At 44.1% G+C, this 19,679-nt stretch overlaps 1 protein-coding gene across 1 annotated transcript in view; it reads right to left on the reverse strand.

Moving 5' to 3' along the window:
• Positions 1–19,679, reverse strand: part of FIG4 (FIG4 phosphoinositide 5-phosphatase) — a 493,827-nt gene that overhangs the window by 192,247 nt on the left and 281,901 nt on the right. The window contains exons 18-20 of the mRNA XM_063443525.1: positions 9,880–9,938; positions 2,516–2,663; positions 1,350–1,433 (exon numbers count right to left, since the gene is read on the reverse strand). Coding sequence (XP_063299595.1) covers positions 1,350–1,433; positions 2,516–2,663; positions 9,880–9,938 — 291 coding nt within the window. The remainder of the gene's footprint in view (positions 1–1,349; positions 1,434–2,515; positions 2,664–9,879; positions 9,939–19,679) is intronic.

A 19,679-nucleotide genomic window follows, 5' to 3' on the forward strand; every position in this document is an offset into this window, starting at 1 on the left:
TATTAATGTGTGTACATCAGCCATGTCAAACTCGCGGCCCACAACTATGTGGCCAGCGACAAAGAATTGATTGTAAGCTCTCCCTGCTCAGCTTCCCGTGGTGATGCCAGGAACCGGAACATGACGTCACTCTGGCTCCCGGCATCACTGTGGCGCGCAAGGGAGCTGAGCAGGGAGAGCTTACACTCAGCGCTCCCTCACTGCCTGTCCGCCCCCCCTGCCTGCCTAGCAGCCCCACTAGATCCCAGGTAAGAAACCAACCCAGTCAGTGCGTGTGGCTGTGGGTGCATGGCTGTCAGTGTGTATAGGTGTATGGCTGTCTGTATGTGTGTATGTGTATGGCTGTCTGTATGTGTGTATGTGTATGGCTGTCTGTATATAGGTGTATGGCTGTCTGTATATAGGTGTTTGGCTGTGTATGTGTATAGGTGTATGGCTGTGTCTGTGCGTGGCTGTCTGTGTGTATAGGTGCATGGCTGTGTGTATAGGTGTATGGCTGTGTATGTGTATTGCTGTTTGTGTGTATAGGTGTATGGCTGTCTATGTGTATGACTGTCTGTGAGTATAAGTGTATGGCTGTCTGTGTGTGTGTATGGCTGTCTGTTTGCCAGAGGCCGGGCACTGCTTGTTGGCTGTTTTTTTTTAAACAGGGGCAGGGTTTTAGTAGGCAGAGGAACTGGGATAAAGTAGACGAGGATGGGTTAGCATTTAGTAGACAATGGGGGGCTGGGGTTTAGTAGAGGGGGTGAAAATGTATGTTTGTTTTTTTGCGGCCTACATAAACATAAACCTTGTTTATTTGGCCCTTGCTAGCCTTTGAGTTTGATATGCTTGGTGTACATGATACAAAATACATTTCAGGTGCCATCCTAGGTACACTACTAGCCAAGTGCATTGTTGATGTTAGTCCAAATACATTGTATATGTTCCATACATTGCAGTGTGTGCGCACTTCTAAGCAGATATTTCTGATGTTGTGTGCATGTGCAATTGTCATGTTATTGGTTTTGCTATGTTATATTGTAGTAACAGTGATTATTCTTTATTTAATAAGAAAAACAGATTAACAAGGAATCGTTATTGTTGCTTGCAAGAGTGTTTGTGGTGTTTGTTCTGCTCATGCACAAACACTTGTTTTAGAGAAGTATTTCCAGTGACTTCAAATCTTCTAATTTTTATTTTTTTTATTTTTTTTTATGTGACAAAATTCCACTGGTTTCATTAATGTTTCAATAACTCTTTTTGGAAGGATTATAATTACTGAAACGTGGGTGCTCAGCATAAAGTGCAAGGAATTTCATCTTTTAGCCGATATGTACAGATATGAAATGTTAAAAAAGCAATCTCACCCTAGTACAGACTTCCCAGTTTCATCAGGCTTGCGAACTGTAAATGGGCTTGGATCACTGCCAACATTTTTTGGCATAAAGTCTCTGAAAGAAAGGGAAGTTTTCCTATATTTAGTTAAGGTATAAAAACATGCCTGTAAGAGAGATAAGAGAGAGGGGAGAGGAGAGAGGGGAGAGGAGAGAGAGGAGAAAGAGCAGGGAGTTAGGGGAGAGAGAGAGAGGGGGGGGAGAGAGAGAGGGGAGAGAGAGAGGGGGGAGAAAAAAGGGGAAGAAAGAGAGGGGGAGAGAGAGGGGGAGAGAGAGAGGGGGAGAGAGAGAGGGGGAGAGAGAGAGAGAGGGGGAGAGAGAGGGGAGAGAGAGAGGGGATAGAGAGAGGGGATAGAGAGAGAGAGGAGAGAGAGAGGGAGAGCTTAACTTAAAGGAACACTATAGGGTCAGGAACACAAACATGTATTCCTGACCCTATAGTGTTAAAACCACCATCTAGCCCCCATGGGCCCCTCATGCCTCCCTAAATATAGCAACATCTTACTTGTATTCAAGCCTGAAGCTGCTGGCTCTGCCCTGTCTGCCTCAGACCAGCAAGCAGTCTGCTGACATCATCAGATGTGGTAGCCTGATCCAATCACAGTGCTTCTCCATAGAATTCGCTGAGACTGACAAGGAGGCAGATCAGGGGCAGAGCCAGCACAATTCAAACACAGCCCTGGCCAATCAGCATCTCCTCATAGAGATGAATTTAATCAATGAATCTCTATGAGGAAAGTTCAGTTGCTGCATGCAGAGGGAGGAGACACTGAATGTTTGGATGCATTTTAGGCAGCCATGACCCAGGAAGGATCTCTAACAGCCATCTGAGGAGTGGCCAGTGAAGTTATCACTAGGCTGTAATGTAAACACTGCATTTTCTCTGAAAAGACAGTGTTTACAGCAAAAAGCCTGAAGGTGATGATTCTACTCACCAGAACAAATTCAACAAGCTGTAGTTGTTCTGGTGACTATAGTGTCCCTTTAAGTGTGAATGCAAAGAATTTGACATAATTAAGCAAACATAGATTATATCAATGTAAGAATAAATATATAACAGGACTAGGCAACCTTCGCCACAACCATCTTCCATAATCCTCTTACAGCCCTAATGTTTCACTTATAGTCCAGCTGATTACCTTGCTGAATTGGTCATAGCCAGGCAAAACATTTCATCAAAACTGCTCAATTCATAAGGTCGAAAGAATTCATTATAGATATTTGTCTCTTCATTGTATTTGTTGAACTTCTTTATGGTCATCTTCTTTCGATTTTCAGCATAATGAACTGCAATAAAAACAATGGGGAAAAAAAGTGAAATCAAATATAGATGTGTCACAAAGTTTTATGGGCATTTTGCACACAATCCATTATAGCACATTATGTGTAGGCATAGTTGTTATCAAGTTCTATGTGTGACTCTTGCCGTTCAATTTTCAAAAGCATTTGTTTAAAATGTTTTATTTGTACTCCCCAGTGAATAACTTGCTTAATTTAAATAACATAGTGATCTATTTTTAAAAAGGCTTAAAATGTATTATCATATTAAATTATGTAGCATATGGTAAAATTTCAGTTGGCCAAGTGAGGGTGTTATAGAAAGTTTTATTTTAATCTGAATATGCAGATGCTGATGCCTTTAGATATATTCTTGTGGGAAACTGCGATTGACTCAAGTAATGGGGGACTGAGATATGCAACTTCTGCCTGTATATACCGTATTTATTCGAGTATAACGCGCACACGTGTATAACGCGCACCCCTAATTTTCGATTAAAAATCGGTATAAAATTTTGTACCGATTTTTAATCGAAAATTAGGGGTGCTCGTTATACTCGAATATATATTAGCCCAGCAGAAGAGGGAGGGAGTGGGTGCTCCGATAATCGGGTCTCGCGAGATTTACACTGGGGAGCTGGAGGAGCTGCAGGGAGGTGAGTAATCGCTTGCTGCCCGCCACCCCAGGACCGCCGGGCTTGTAATGAGCCCGGCGGTCCTGGGAGGTATTATCGGAGCACCCACTCCCTTCCTCTTCTGCTGGGCTAATATTTATTCGAGTATAACGCGCACCCCTAATTTTAGATAAAAAATCGGTACAAAATTTTGCGCGTTATACTCTAATAAATACGGTAAATAACCAGTTATGTAGTAGTGTTTAGTTTAGACTACTGCATGGCAAAAAAACGTGCTTGTTTCTGGAAAAACTATTTGGAGGAACAAATGGCACAAAATGTAATGTATATATCATGCAGTAGACTGATAGACGCCTTTTTGCGTTGTTTGGATCACGTATTGAGTAAGAAGAAGTAATCAATAGTGAGGGGGGAGAAGGAGCAATTGAGAAACAAATATCTATATGTATTTATTGTATATATTTAAAATGGACGGATGCAAAAATGTGATTGTTTGTTGACCTAACTTGCATTTGTCCACCCAGAATCCTTTGCAGTGGTAACATCACTGCGAATTTGATATTTCTGTGGGAAAAGCAAGTCTTATGGCTTGACTGGTGTGCAGATCTGTATGTAGCTATAGATAATCAGGGAAACCTGATAAGACGTGTTCTCTTCAATACGATAGCGTGTACAGTCTGCTTCATGAAATCATTACTGAGAGAGTTTGGTGGCATTTGTGACAAATAATATATAATACGTTTTATCTGCCAATTTGTGTGAAACACAAAGTCTTATTTACTTAATTATCTTGTCATAATATACATAAATTAGCTCATCGGATTATGCTTTCACGAGGCAATTGATGCCGGTTTTATAAAAAAGTGGATTCTTTCTTCATTAGGTTACAATGGGTATCATAATAACCTGTCATTTCAAAAACAATCAAACCACTTTTAAAATGTAACATACTTTGTCACGCATATTTGAGTTTTAGACTTCTGCCACACTGAATGTCAATGCAGCAACATAAGTCTTACAATGACACCTTGCAAAGTAAGAGTATATGCTGTGGAGTAGTTGGTAGGATTTCATAAATGAATAAATACACAAACGTCAGTCAAAATATGGTTTGTATCCATAGATGTGGTGGCTTGTCCAACACTAGCTTTCTAGCTGTCGTGGCAGACACCATGTTTTAAATTAAAATATAAGAAACAAACAAAAAAAGAGACATGAGACGCTTAGTGAAATAAAAGAGCATTCAAACAGTAAAAATAAATCTATTTCATTTTAATGTTAGTTCCTTTTAGAGTATGTCCCTCCAATAAAAAAAAAAAAAAAACCTGAAAAATAAAAAACATGCTGTTTTTACTCAATAGTAATCTAGTGCCTTGCAGCCTACACCAGGTGCTACTCTTCTTTTGAGGTCATCAACACATGATCTCTGATCCTATCTAATGATTCTCAATGAGAAGCACGGTGGAACTACTGAACATGCGTGGCAACCGATAATCAAAGATAAAAAGAAAAGGGGTGAACACTCCTCAACTTCCTTACCTTAAAAAACGGGAAAGGAGGGGAATAGCTCTGCATAGACATGTGCAATTCGTTTCGGTCCCCCCTCCTGAGCCCCCCACCCGCGACGCGCGAGTGGGGGCTTTTAAACTAAAGGGGGGACCTATTACGCCCCCCCGAGAGGCGGATGGAGGCCCTAAAGTAAAAAAAGGGGGGTGGACACCTAATGTCCTCCCCCCTGGCCCCCACCCCTGAGCAGTGGGTGGGGGCCCTAAACAAGAATAAGGGGGGGGACCTATTGTCCTCCCCCCTGGCCCCCACCCATGAGCGGTGGGTGGGGGCCCTAAATACAAATTTAACCTCCCTCCCCCCTCCCAGGTGACTAGGGGTCCCCAAACCCCTAGTCACCCCCTCCCCAAAACATTAACCCCTACCTACCCCTCTCACCCTAAAAATAATGTGGGGGGACCTTTAACTAAGTACCTGTAAAAATAAAAATAAACTTACCATTTGATGTTTTCTTTCTTCTAAAATCTTCTTTTTTCAGCCCCAAAAAAGGCCAAATAAAAAGCCATAATAAAAAGCCATAGTAACCAATCAGAGAGTTATGAGTCAAATTATACAGCGTGGGAAAATTCCAAAGAACGGGGGCCTTTTTTTTTTTTAAGGGCTGATCACTGTTTAATAGACATGCCCATACTCGCGGTATAGCGAGTGGGGCAAAATTTACTAATACCAAGTCATTTTTACTTAGTATTAGTAAATTTGTCTGAAAGATCAATTCAGGTCTTTCAGCCTTTTAGTAGATAACTCCCTAATACCATGGGAATTAGGGAGTTATCTACCAAGCGGCTGCAAGAGAAGTCCCGAAGTGTCTAAGTTCCGAATTGCCGAAGTCCCGAATTTCGGAATGCCGAACCGAGACGAATATTTTCCCCATGCACATGCCTAGCTCTGCAGATGTCGGTCAGATGCTTTTCTTAGAACCAAGTGCTTCTCTACAAACATGGACAATAGAGACTTTCAATTATTGGAAAAGCAATGTTAAATGTGTCAGTCTTTGCTCCGAAACCATTACATTAGCATCTAGAGATTGTGGTCCTGATTTTAGTACTGTCCTTTCACACCCTTTTAAATATCAGCCAGAAAGTAGTATTAATTGACAAGCATAGGTAACTGTAATAGCATAGCCAAATGAAAGTTAAACACACTTATTTCAGAACTAAAGCATAATTGCTTGTGTAGATCTTTAAAGGATTACTCCAACCATGACCATTTCAGTGATTTCAAGTGTCAGTGCCCCTCTCTCAGCATCATTGAGGAGTCAGTCGCCAGCCTGAAACAAAAGTTCTGGGCTGGTTAAAGCAGTTTGATATTCAAATTAAAAACTACAATTATATCCTTCTTGGCCCCTTTTTTTTTTACTTTTCATTTCAGACTACCATTAGAATTCATTCTATATCTAGACATACACTGATCAGCCACAATATCAACAAAGCTGCCAGGTGAAGTGAATAACATTGATTATATTGTCACAATAGAACAAGTCAAGGGGTGGGATATATTATGCAGCAAGTGAACAGTCAGTTCTTGAATTTCCAGTGTTGGAAGCAGGAAATATTTGCAATCGAAAAGACCTGAGTGAGTATGACAAAGACCACATTTTGATGGCTAGACTATTGGGTCAGAACATCTCAACAATGGCAAGTCTTGTGGTTCCTGGTATGCAGTGGTTAGTACCAACCAAAAGTGGTGCACACAAGGACAACCAGTGAACGGGCATCAGAGTCATGGGCGCCCAAGACTCATCGATGCATGTGGGGAGCGAAGGCTAGTCCATCTGATCCAATCAAAAAGAAGAACTGCTGTAGCTGAAATTGCTGTAAAACATAATACTGGCCATGATAGAAAGGTGTGAGAACACACAGTGCATCACATTTTGCGGTGTAGCCGCAGACCGATCAGAGTGCCTATGATAACTCCTGTCAGCAGTCGAAAGCACCACCAATGGGGAAGTGAGCATCAAACCTGGATCATGGAGCAATGGAAGAAGGTTACATGGTCTGCTGAATTATATTTTATTTTAGATAAGGTGAATGGTGCGTGAGCGTTGTTTACTTTGGGAAGAGATAGCAGCAGGATGCACTATGGGAAGATGGCATACCGACAGAGGTGGTGTTAAGCTCTGGACAATGTTCTTCTTGGAAAACTCGGGTGCTGGCATTCATGTGACTGTTACATTGACATGTAACACCAACCTCGAGATTGTGGCGGACCTCGTACACTCTTTCATGGCATTGGTGTTTCCTGATGCCAGTGTCCTCTCTGCAGAATAATGTGCCCTGCCACACTGCAAACATTTTTCAAGAATGGTTTAAGGAATTAGATTGAGCAGCTGTGGGATGTGCTGGAATAACAAATCCACACAACTGGTGGATGGGGGAACTCTGTGTACCCTTCGCCCGACCATGAGAGCAGCTGGGAACTCTGATGTAGATATCAAAGAGTGTCCCTCCCAGCCCCCACCCACAAGCCAACCATCAGAGCACTGTCTGAGATTTCACAGCTTAGAAAAAGCTTTTACAATGGGCAGAGTCCTCAACAGACCAACATGGATTTATTTATTTTTGGGGTCGCATTTTTTTTCCCCATCTGTATTTGAATGAAAAATAATCAAGACATCTGATGGGGGGGGGGGGGGGGGGGGGAGCAGAGCCTAGCGCAGGATCTGAATGGTCGCAGCATTGCAGAGATCCGAGCAATAAACGCATAATCTATGCCAATCTGAGGCCCCTGTCACGTATTCATCCACTTAGAAAAATGTGGTTAATTACATTTACTGTCCACACAGGAAAAGTTGTGCCCAGCAGCAACCTAATCCACAGAAGGGTTAATGCTGAGCAGCAATTATGCAAATGGAAACCTGGTAACTGACTTTGGGGTCAAAGGCCGGTTACAGCCTATCAGATCTAGAGGAGGGGTATTTAAGCCCAGTTCTCATCCTGTCGTGGTTTCCCTTGTGGTTGTCCGAGAGCCCGTGCCTGTTTATAGTTTTCTACCTGTTTTTTTACTTTGGCTTTGTTTATTGACTTCTCTATATTCTGGTGTCCTGACTCCTGGCTTTCCTCATCGCTGCGTCCCTTTCTGTGTTCCCTGACCTCGGCTAGTAGTTTGACTATTCTATGTATGTTAAATCCGTCCATTCTAAGGACCGGTAATACATTACTTATTTGTCATCCGTGCTATACAGTTCTACGTGCTGGATCATACAGTAATCCTGACAGCCCCACTGTGCTATCGGAAGAACTAACTACCCACTTGAGCACCCCTTGAGGACAAGCCACAAGCTGATGCCTTTTTTGTTCCTGCAAACGGGTAAGAAGACCTGACGGAGAACTGGGGCCTACATCGAGTTTCAAACCACGAGGCTCGCGCCGGAGATTACGGAACAGGGTACACGTAACAACACTCGCCTACTGTCACGCACCACAGAACCGGACAGTCACAATATTGGCCAAAGGTCCCATGGGCCTCCACCGACCACCAGCAGAGACACACAGGACATAGGTGACCTGCTACAGTGACCGATGGCGACCAAGCTGGCGGCCTCCCCGGACTGCACACTAGGCCCTCAAGATGAAGGTGAGCAGCCTGGGGATGTCCCTTCTTGTTCATTTCTGTTCCTTCTCCTTTCTGCTCCTTCTCTTACTTTACCTTCCTGTAGGCTGCTTCCACCCCCCCACTTACCTGGTCTATAGGCTGCCTCCCCCCCATCCCTCACTTACTTGATCTATAGGCTGCCCCCCTATGCCTCACTTCCCTCATCTATAGGCTGCCCCCCATGCCTCACTTCCCTGATCTATAGCCTGGCCCCCCCATGCCTCACTTCCCTGATCTATAGCCTGGCCCCCTTATGCCTCACTTCCCTGATCTATAGGCTGGCCCCCTATGCCTCACTTCCCTGATCTATAGGCTGCCCCCCTATGCCTCACTTCCCTGATCTATAGGCTGCCCCCCTATGCCTCACTTCCCTGATTTATAGGCTGCCCCCCGTGCCTCGATTATTTGATCTATAGGCTGCCCCCCTGTGCCTCACTTCCCTGATCTATAGGCTGCCCCCTATACCTCACTTCCCTGATCTATAGGCTGCCCCCTTATGCCTCACTTGCCTGATCTATAGCCTGGCCCCCCCATGCCTCACTTCCCTGATTATAGGCTGCCCCCCGTGCCTCACTTCTTTGATCTATAGGCTGCCCCCCCTATACCTCACTTCCCTGATCTATAGGCTGCCCCCCTATGCCTCACTTGCCTGATCTATAGGATGCCCCCCTATGCCTCACTTGCCTGATCTATAGGCTGCCCGCCCTATGCCTCACTTCCCTGATATATAGGCTTCCCCCATGCCTCACTTCTCTGATCTATAGGCTGCCCCCCATGCCTTACTTCCCTGATCTATAGGCTCTTTCTCGCCTTGCCCCCAAATGCCTCACTTACCTGATCTGAAGGCTGTTTCTGGCTGCATGTGCTGCTCCCCTGCGGATTCAGTCAGGAGAGAGAAGCTGGGATAAGATGTAGCTTCCTATCCCGGTCTCTCTAAATACACAGCGCCACCTACTGGCCAGTTCCAGTATTGCACTGTATCTTCAATCCCACATGAAAAATAGCAGAACAAGCTGAAAAATCGCCCCCCTTGCCGACGCCCATGGAAGCAATAGCTGTCCAGTTGCCAGTCTTATTACAGCAAGCAGCCATCAGCTGCTTGCTGGTTAATAGGCATGCTACCACTCACAGCATGGTAAGTGGGGGCATGGGGAAGGCATAACATTTCCCTTGTATTAATGCTTCCATGTTAACCCTTCACTTACCAACAATGAGAGAAAATTAAAAAAAATCTAATTGGTGTTCCAAAAAATCATTTGAAATGCAATTAAGCAAACCAAGTTTGGCAGAACCGAACAAAAAAATGGCTGTTTTTCAAGTTCGAAAGAAGGCTTACCCCAAATTTTCCACCATGCACAAGTCTGAAATAGGCATTATTAAACACTGAACAAATTACAGAAATATATAGATATATAGTGTACTAGTCTACTTACCCTCATCAAATGGAAGAGGTAAATTTTCCAGCACCCCTGGAGTCCACCAAAATGTATAGCTAAAAAGACAAGGAAAAAATTTATATTAATATAACATTCCACGTGTATTGTAAAAGAATACTATATGCACCAAAACAACTTTAGCCTAATGAAGCAGTTTCGTGTACAGATCATATCGCTGCAATCTCACTGCTCAATTATCTGCCATTTAGGAGTTAAATCGCTTTGCAGCACTAGACAAAAGTTCTAGCAATCCCATTGTGCACTGTTCCTGAATTGGTGTTTAACCCTATAAAACAATATTACTACTAAAATGGAATTTCCATAACTTGTCATGTTACCCAAGAACCAAGCCACCTTTACAAAATTATATTTGGAAATCAATGTATTATACATGGAATATTGAAGGCATACTCTAAGCACCAAAACAATTTTAGCTTAATTAAGCGGTTTTAATGCATAGATCATGCATATAACAACATATATAATATAAAGAATTGAACACTATGGAACCGCTGGGGATGAACAGGGAGTACGATCTGTCAAATCTTTTTGTATTAAAGAATTAAACGCTATGGAACCCCTGGGGGTGAACAGGGAATATGATCTGGCCCCTTTTCTATAACCAACTCTGTCACTATTTTTGTTTAACTCTTCTCTTTTCTAGTCCTGTGAAATGGGGAGTCACAAATATCATCTCCAACGACCAGAGGTCCTTTCTGGCGACAAACTCAAGACGAGCATTTTATGTGGTGTTTTTTTTTTACTTTATAGAGTAAAGTTAGGAATTGTAAATAACTAAAACAAAGTAACACACTTGACACGTGTTTCACCCGTGTGTAGGATCGGCAGGATTACTCATAAAACATGTGTAATTGCATTACTATAATTTAGTTATTTACACTTCCTTTCCCTTTCATTTCTCTACTTTTTGTATTAAGTAAACTCCATCACTGATGGCTGGCAAATAAGTAGGGATACTACTTTGATCAGATGTCATAAGGATATTGTATTAAACAGCCTGAATGTATCTCTGTTTCTCTACTCATCCCTCTCCGCTATATATTTAAACGTAGGCCAGATCAATAAGACTCAGCAGGTGCAGTGACCTCTAGCTAAGGCTTTTGGAAATAACACATCTCTCTCTTCCCTTTTTTTCCATTGAGAGATTCCTATGTGAACATCTACACATTATGTAGGAAGGATACATTTTGTAACTAAGACCGCTAATGATTTGCGGGGGGTGCCAGGATGGATGTTACAGTTGCATTTATAAATGCAGTATTTTTAAGGACTCTTTCTATTAAATTAATTATTTAGGATAAACTATTTTTTATGGGCTATTGATATCGAACTTGTTAAAGTATTATTCAAGGGATCTTATAGTGCCAGGAAAATAAAGCTGTTTTCCTGGCACTATAGGTTTGATAGGTACTCCCCTCAGCCACTTACCTGAATTCAGCGCTGGGTCAGGATCCACCCACGTTCCTTCGCAGCCAACGTCAGACGGCAGGGGAAACCTAACGCGCATGTGCGGCAATGGACTCACGTGCTTTAGACCTCCCCATAGGAAAGCATTATTTAATGATTTCCCATGGGGAAAATCTGACGCTGGAGGTCCTCATGCAGACCGTGAAGACGTCCAGATAACAGACCAAATGTCTGTTTGGATTCCGGAAGCGCCCCCAGTGGTCATCTGGCAGACAGATACTGAGGGCAGACTTACCTTGCAGCACTAAGTGCAATAGGGACACAGCACCCAGATCACTTCAATTTTGCTTTAACTAGTATTACGAGATTAGTACTTGTCTTATAGAACTATAATCTAAATTCCCTGCAAACCCCCCTAAAGGTTGACCAGCATCAACCATCGACCTACAGATAGTAGCATTGCCATCTCATGGTGAGTGTGTGCATATATTACAGAAACTCTTATCTTTTTCTATAAATAGGTACTTTAATGTTGACATTTGCTGCTGCAGCAGCTATACAGATTATTTTTATCTTCTCTTACTGAAGGGAATGGCTTATGGAACATCAACCACAGTTTGGTGTATCATAGAACATTTGAAGTGATTACCCAATGCTTGTGTTTTCTGAGTTAAATGCAAAATGCACATATTACCAGCAATTGTGTTTGCTTTCAAATTGTTGATAATCCTGAGCTGCCCTAAGATGCTGCTTTTACGTTCGGTTCATTGCTTTATTTATCAATTCACTGTCTATTACATTGTGAACCATAAAACAAACTATATGACTTTGGCAAATAAACAGATTATTCCAATAATAACTCAGACATTTTGTTCGGTTTTATTTTTTCTGCTCTGTTAGTAGTTGGGGAGATTCGTATCTATCATTCTTTAGATACAACTTTGAAATAAAATGTTTTTTTGTTTTTTTAAATAACTTGTGCACTGTTAAAGGGTTCAGAAGTAACATTGCCCCATGTCTTTTTTTCATATTGCGGTTTTTCTAACAGTGTTTATAGGATTTAAAAACAAATTAGCATTGCAAAATTCAAAAATTTAAAGTTTTGGGCAAGGGTGAATTGACAGAAATCCCCAATGCATCTGTACAGTACTCCTTCTTTTAGTATTGTCATGTCAAGTTTGAACAAGATAAAACATGCAGCCGCATGCTGGCTAGGACCCTTCAGCAGCAGAGATCCTAAATTTATATTCTGAGGGCTTGGGATAAGATGGGCCAACTGTAGCATTGTTCTGAAGATGAGGCATACTCGAATATGACTTAATGATCGTCGGACAGAAAAGGGGTCAGAGAGCCCCATTTGGCAGTATCTTCAACTCAACTATACTTAGAGTCAACATACTTGCTGTTTTTGTAGGGTCAGGATCCACCTGCGTTTCTTCCCCAACGTCAGCCGGGGCGGGAGACCTAATGCACATTCGCGGCAATGGTCTCACGTGCATTAGACCTCCCCATAGAAACACAGGAGGCGCCTCTCATGTTGGAGAAATTGGGTTTGCTTTGAAACACTCCAAGACAGGTTGAATCCTGTGTCCTGATGGGCTTTCTCTCTGACATTTTAAAAACCTGTTTTCCAGAACTTGACGGGGCTTCATAGATGCCTCTAATTCTATTTATGAAGAAAGTTGGCCTTCTGTGCACCTGACCATGGTAAACATTATCTTACTACGAAAGTAAGGGAAGGATACCACGCAACACTCCAGTGATATGCCTAGATCAGTATATGTGATATGACAATAATGTGCTTTTTGAGATCTTTGCATTCAGGCAGGCCCCATAATACTGTGGCGAAACCAACTTCGCCACTGTGGGCTGGAGAAGCCTGGCTGCTAGCCTCCTGCCCTGCGACTATGGCCCCTGGACATATTGCACTTTAAAGACTATATTTGGGCATGTATAATTTATATTGCTGCTACTGGCCCTTTAAAATCAGCGGTGGACATTTTGGGACTAATGTCCCTTTAAGACTTTGTAACATATCACAGTAATACTGTCTTAAATATTATGTAGGTATTTGTGTTCAGTTAAACTGGGGATATGTAGAAATGTGTGTTTTATGTGTTAAATGTATCAGTATGTAATTTTATGTATTTTACTGTCTTTTTGCAACCATGTGGTTAATGGAGTCTGACTCTAGTCCTAGATAATTGGATTACTTCTCCAATTATCTCCAGGGCAGAAGGGAGGAAGCCGGGATGCATTGTGGGGGATGTTTTACTTCTGTTTGGGCCAGATTGTGCCATGCTGCAAGCAAGGGCCCAAAAGATACTTTTAGTAACTTTTAAACCCCTGGTCGGATTCATGCCATTTTTTAATATGTTGTTCCCCTGAATGGATTGATTGTGGATATGTATTTTTATGTGAATGTGATGTATGGTTTTAAAGTTATGAAAGTTGTGTAAAAGTATATTTTACTCTGTATGCATAATGGGATTATGTGTCACACTAAGGGGAGGGGATGTGTGGGAGGTAACATCTATGTCATTGGTTCTTTTATGCCTCCCCCTGGGTGTGGCCTGTATGTGTGAGTTGGAAATAAAAGCCAGACTGGGTGTCCCAGTCTAGAGTTCCTGCTTAACCCTCAAAATGAAGTGTCGTCTCGTTCTTGGGGGGGATTGGATTGTAAGCTGACTGCCAAGAGTGTAAGCCGATTGTATGCTTTTCTTGTTCAGCTGTTCCAGTTCGGAGTGTTATTTCGTATCCAGCTCGTGAGTTCTGATGTTCTGCAGTAGCTGTGCCTGTCTATGGAAAAGGGGATTATCGCCTAAACGCATTTTTCCCCTTGTATGCTGAAACGGTCCGTTACAATTGGTGGCAGCAGTGGGATCGTTCCTACAACCAGAGGGACAGCTACAGACAACACCATTCCTGGATTACAAAGTGAGGGCAACGCCAGTACCCGTACAGCGCCCCTATCTACAAGGAACCAACTGCAGCAGAGCAAGCATGGCACCCAGCTACACTCAAGAGGCGTATGACAGAGAGGTCACCGCGGTGCTGGCTATATGCGGACCCAACCTCTCAGAGGATCTAATACAGCAGGTGAAGAAAGCAGTGCGAGAGTACTTGCCGCGGGAATCAGAGCGGGCCAGGGGGTTTGCAGACCTCCCTCCCCAGCGGCAATGTGTGGCCCAGGGAGCTGATGGTGACGTACATCCTCCCCAGCAGCCGTGTGTGTCCAAGGGAGCCGAAGGTGCAGTCCTTCCTCCCCAGCGGCAGGCTGAGTTACAGGGGGCAGAGGTTGTTGTTCCTGCCCCCCAGCAGCAAAGTGATATGCCAAGAAGGCAGTGTGAAGTGAAGGGAGAGGAGAGCAGCGTCCTCCCTCCCCAGCGGCAATGTGTGCCCCAGGGAGCTGATGGTGTCGTCCATCCTCCCCAGCAGCCGTGTGTGTCCAAGGGAGCCGAAGGTGCAGTCCTCCCTCCCCAGCGGCAGGCTGAGTTACAGGGGGCAGAGGTTGTTGTTCCTGCCCCCCAGCAGCAAAGTGATATGCCAAGAAGGCAGTGTGAAGGGAAGGGAGAGGAGAGCAGCGTCCTCCCTCCCCAGCGGCAATGTGTGCCCCAGGGAGCTGATGGTGTCGTCCATCCTCCCCAGCAGCCGTGTGTGTCCAAGGGAGCCGAAGGTGCAGTCCTTCCTCCCCAGCGGCAGGCTGAGTTACAGGGGGCAGAGGTTGTTGTTCCTGCCCCCCAGCAGCAAAGTGAGATGCCAAGAAGGCAGTGTGAAGCGAAGGGAGAGGAGAGCAGCGTCCTCACTCCCCAGCGGCAGTGTGTGCCCCAGGGAGCTGATGGTGTCGTCCATCCTCCCCAGCGGCAGTGTGTCCTGCAGGGAGCAGAGACAGTCAGTCGTCTCGCACCCCAGCAGCCGGACAAGAGAATGAAAGGGGAGACAGCTGGTCCCCCTTTCCACCAGCAGAGAGAGTGGCAGGGAGAGGAGCCTGCTAAACCCCCTCCCCAGCGGCAGTTTACCGTCCAGAGAGGGGAGCTTGTTACACCCTCTCTCAAGCGGCAGCCTAACCCACCAAGGGGAGATGTTAAGCCCCACATCTGTGCAGATGGGACCGTAGTCTCTGCACTTACAGCCCCAGGGGTAGGGACGGTCGGTCCTGTCCCCCAGCCACAGAGCGATATATCTAAAGGGGAGACAGTCGGTCTCCAGCAGCCAGGCTCCCACCAGACTACTCCCGTGGTAGTGCTGGCAACAGGACAGAGTACCGCTGGTCTCTGCCGCCTCAGCAACCCACCAAGGCAGCCTATCAGTCTCTCACCCAGCCGTGGGGAGGCACCTGAACTCGGACAAAATTCTCTCTCACCCAGATGTGGTAACTGTTTATTATGGGTGGGCTGCTCTACTACTTCTGTTCTGTGGGTGGGTTGCTGGACTAACCAGGGCACTGACCGGCAGGAGGTCAGATACCCTGTTAGTCTAATTGGTAAAGGGGAGAATTGTGGCGAAACCAACTTCGCCACTGTGGGCTGGAGAAGCCTGGCTGCTAGCCTCCTGCCCTGCGACTATGGCCCCTGGACATATTGCACTTTAAAGACTATATTTGGGCATGTATAATTTATATTGCTGCTACTGGCCCTTTAAAATCAGCGGTGGACATTTTGGGACTAATGTCCCTTTAAGACTTTGTAACATATCACAGTAATACTGTCTTAAATATTATGTAGGTATTTGTGTTCAGTTAAACTGGGGATATGTAGAAATGTGTGTTTTATGTGTTAAATGTATCAGTATGTAATTTTATGTATTTTACTGTCTTTTTGCAACCATGTGGTTAATGGAGTCTGACTCTAGTCCTAGATAATTGGATTACTTCTCCAATTATCTCCAGGGCAGAAGGGAGGAAGCCGGGATGCATTGTGGGGGATGTTTTACTTCTGTTTGGGCCAGATTGTGCCATGCTGCAAGCAAGGGCCCAAAAGATACTTTTAGTAACTTTTAAACCCCTGGTCGGATTCATGCCATTTTTTAATATGTTGTTCCCCTGAATGGATTGATTGTGGATATGTATTTTTATGTGAATGTGATGTATGGTTTTAAAGTTATGAAAGTTGTGTAAAAGTATATTTTACTCTGTATGCATAATGGGATTATGTGTCACACTAAGGGGAGGGGATGTGTGGGAGGTAACATCTATGTCATTGGTTCTTTTATGCCTCCCCCTGGGTGTGGCCTGTATGTGTGAGTTGGAAATAAAAGCCAGACTGGGTGTCCCAGTCTAGAGTTCCTGCTTAACCCTCAAAATGAAGTGTCGTCTCGTTCTTGGGGGGGATTGGATTGTAAGCTGACTGCCAAGAGTGTAAGCCGATTGTATGCTTTTCTTGTTCAGCTGTTCCAGTTCGGAGTGTTATTTCGTATCCAGCTCGTGAGTTCTGATGTTCTGCAGTAGCTGTGCCTGTCTATGGAAAAGGGGATTATCGCCTAAACGCATTTTTCCCCTTGTATGCTGAAACGGTCCGTTACAAATACTATAAGGACCCATAATATTATTTACAAGTTCTGGTCCTCCTTTTTTCCACTGAAAAAGAAGCATTTCACAAGGTGGGTTGGTGTTTTCTTTTTGCATAGGGATTTGGGCCTAACTTACTCACCCTTGATGGGCTCACTTGGATCTATTTTTGTTGCAGGGCTACTTTTATTTTCCTGTAGGATTTTTGAAAATCTGATAAAAAAACAAAACAAAAAAAAACAACAACAACAACAACAACTCAATGCACTGGTGGTGGAGAGTCTCCTATACTATGTTTACAGAGCCTATCATGGCTCTGGAGTAGCCTGTACGGCCAACTCATGCTTGCAAGACTTCTCGCGGTTGGCTCCCTTCCTATGGTTGGCCTGCCTACCCCCATCAGACTCTCCCCTAGTCTTAAACCCTTTAAGAAGTGCTTTAAAACCCATCTCTTTAGGAAAGCGTATGGCCTCCCAGAGTGACCTTTACCTCACATACCTGTCTCTTGCTCGCTCCTCTCTTCTCCAGCTCTGCTTCACTCCCACCTTATTTGATTGATATTTCCTGACCTAATGTGTTTTATACCCCACCTCCTATAGACTTTAAGCTCGTCTGAGCAGAGTCCTCTTCAACCTGTTGTTTGTGTAAGTTTTCTTGTACTTGTCCTATTTATAGTTACATCCCCCCTCTCATAATATTGTAAAGCGCTATGGAATCTGTTGGCGCTATATAAATGGCAATAATAATAATAATAATAATAATAATAATAATAGCAAAGGAGCACTGATACAAGTCCAACAACTGGGAGTGACAGTTTCCTGAACATTACAATCTCAGCATTATCACTGATGATCGCTGGAATTATTTAAAGTGGCACTGTCCTGGCCGCAACCATTTTGTTTTTTTAACCCCCCTAACGACTCTACTACCTCTAATTGCCCCCCTAGTTACTTCCAAATGCCCCTAAATCCCCCATATTACCTATTTTTTCTTCTTTATTTTGTGACCGGACCTAGGTCCTGGGCGCCGCCATCTTTGTATGGGCAGATGAAGTTCTTGTGGGACACATCAGTTAAACACTTGGGCATTCGTTATTGTCCGAAATTCTGAAGGGAATTTTGTCTATCCATTCGTCAGAAAGACGAATGAATGAATAGAAATGTCGGACGAGGAAACAAACAACGAATGCCGGTGTTCGTTCGTTCAGTTTATTACAAGGAGGGAGCTACCGGCGAGCAGCTCCATCCTTGTAATATGTAAAAACATAAGCGGCAGGGAGCAGTGCTCCCCACCACTTCCTAAGCCTCACATGTCCTCCCTCACTCTTTGGGGGTAAATATGACCTCCATATTAGCATAAGGAAGATTGAAATCTCCTGAATGCCCCAAACCCCCACATGGTGGGGCATCTACTAACTAGCGAGTAGGGCTATTCAACTAAACGAGGGACATATGGTCCCCCAACCATGAACGGCGGGTGGGAGTCCTAAATGACAAGAAGGGGATACTTAGTGCCTCCCCCCCCCCGGCTAACCCCCCATGAGCGGCGGATGGGGGTCCTAAAAGACAATGGGGGGTTAAAGATCTATTGTCCTTCCCCCCCGGCCCACACCCATGAGCTTAATCAGAGCACTCTGGGTCAAATTGCAGGGTGTGGGAAGGCGTTATAAGTTATGGAGGTCAGTCTGCGCTGTGCCTTCGCTGGGTGAAGATGGATTATTTGTTTAAAGCGCCAGGATTTCTTTGGTGCTTAGGTCTTTTTTTTATTTTAGAAATTCTATGGGCTTAATGGATTTTAATTTGGCCTTTTTGGGGGCTGAAAAAGAAGGTTTTAGAAAGAAGAAGACATCAAATGGTAAGTTTTTTTTTTTATTTACAGATATTTAGTTCTATTGCTCCCCCTCTCACTATGTTTAGGGTGAGGGGGTAGCTAGGGCTTTATTTTTATTTTTTTGGGTGGGGGGTGACTAGGGGCTTGGGGACCCCTAGTCACCTGGGGGGAGGGGGGTATTTTTTAATTCAGCCCCCACCAGCCGCTTATGGGTGGTGGCCAAGTGGGACAATAGGTCCCCCCTTATTGTAATTTAGGGCCCCCACCCACCGCTTATGGGTGAGAGACTGGGTGAGCATCTAATGGAGAAAATAAGGTTCTACAGGAACAATGCAGCCCTAGAGATGTCTTGAAGGCGAGCATCAGAGGTGGGAGTACGAACAGAGGATAGACGTAGTAGGGACATACTTGTGTATTAGGGAGCATAGATGGGTCGCAATAGCATTATGTATAAATTTTGAAAGCAAGAATCAGCATTTTAAATTGAGCCCTATTTATTATGGAAAGCCAATGCAGGGACTGACAAAGGGGTTAGGGGAGAAAGATGAGCTTTGCCGACGCATTCATTATAGACTATAATGGAGCAAGTTGGGAGCACGAAAGATCACTGAGAAGTGGATTGCAGTAGTGAAGGTGAGAGAGGATAGTTGCATGAACATCACCTTAGCTGCATTTGGCATTAAGCAGACACGGGTGCGCGCAATGTTTCTGAGATGGAAGCAGCAGGATTTATCGATAGACTGGACAGGAGGGGTGAAGAAGAGGTTAAAGTCAAAGAGAATGTGGTGAAAGGTGGTGCTGATGGTGGTGATGTGGAATTATTAAAAATTATTATTGTACTTGTATTGAATTATTGTACTAACTCCATTTTAACCTTATATTGTGACAATCCTCCATTTTGTCCTCCTAACCTGACTTCTTCAAATCCTCCATTTTGTCCTCATGACTTAACTTGTTCATTTTAAAACTACCTTACGTGACTGAACTTCTCAACCCAATTAATACAGTAGACAAAGACCGTGTTTCCTACAAG

The sequence above is a fragment of the Pelobates fuscus genome, chromosome 2, assembly GCF_036172605.1.
Source record: "Pelobates fuscus isolate aPelFus1 chromosome 2, aPelFus1.pri, whole genome shotgun sequence".
In the NCBI taxonomy this organism is placed as follows: Eukaryota; Metazoa; Chordata; class Amphibia; order Anura; family Pelobatidae; genus Pelobates; species Pelobates fuscus.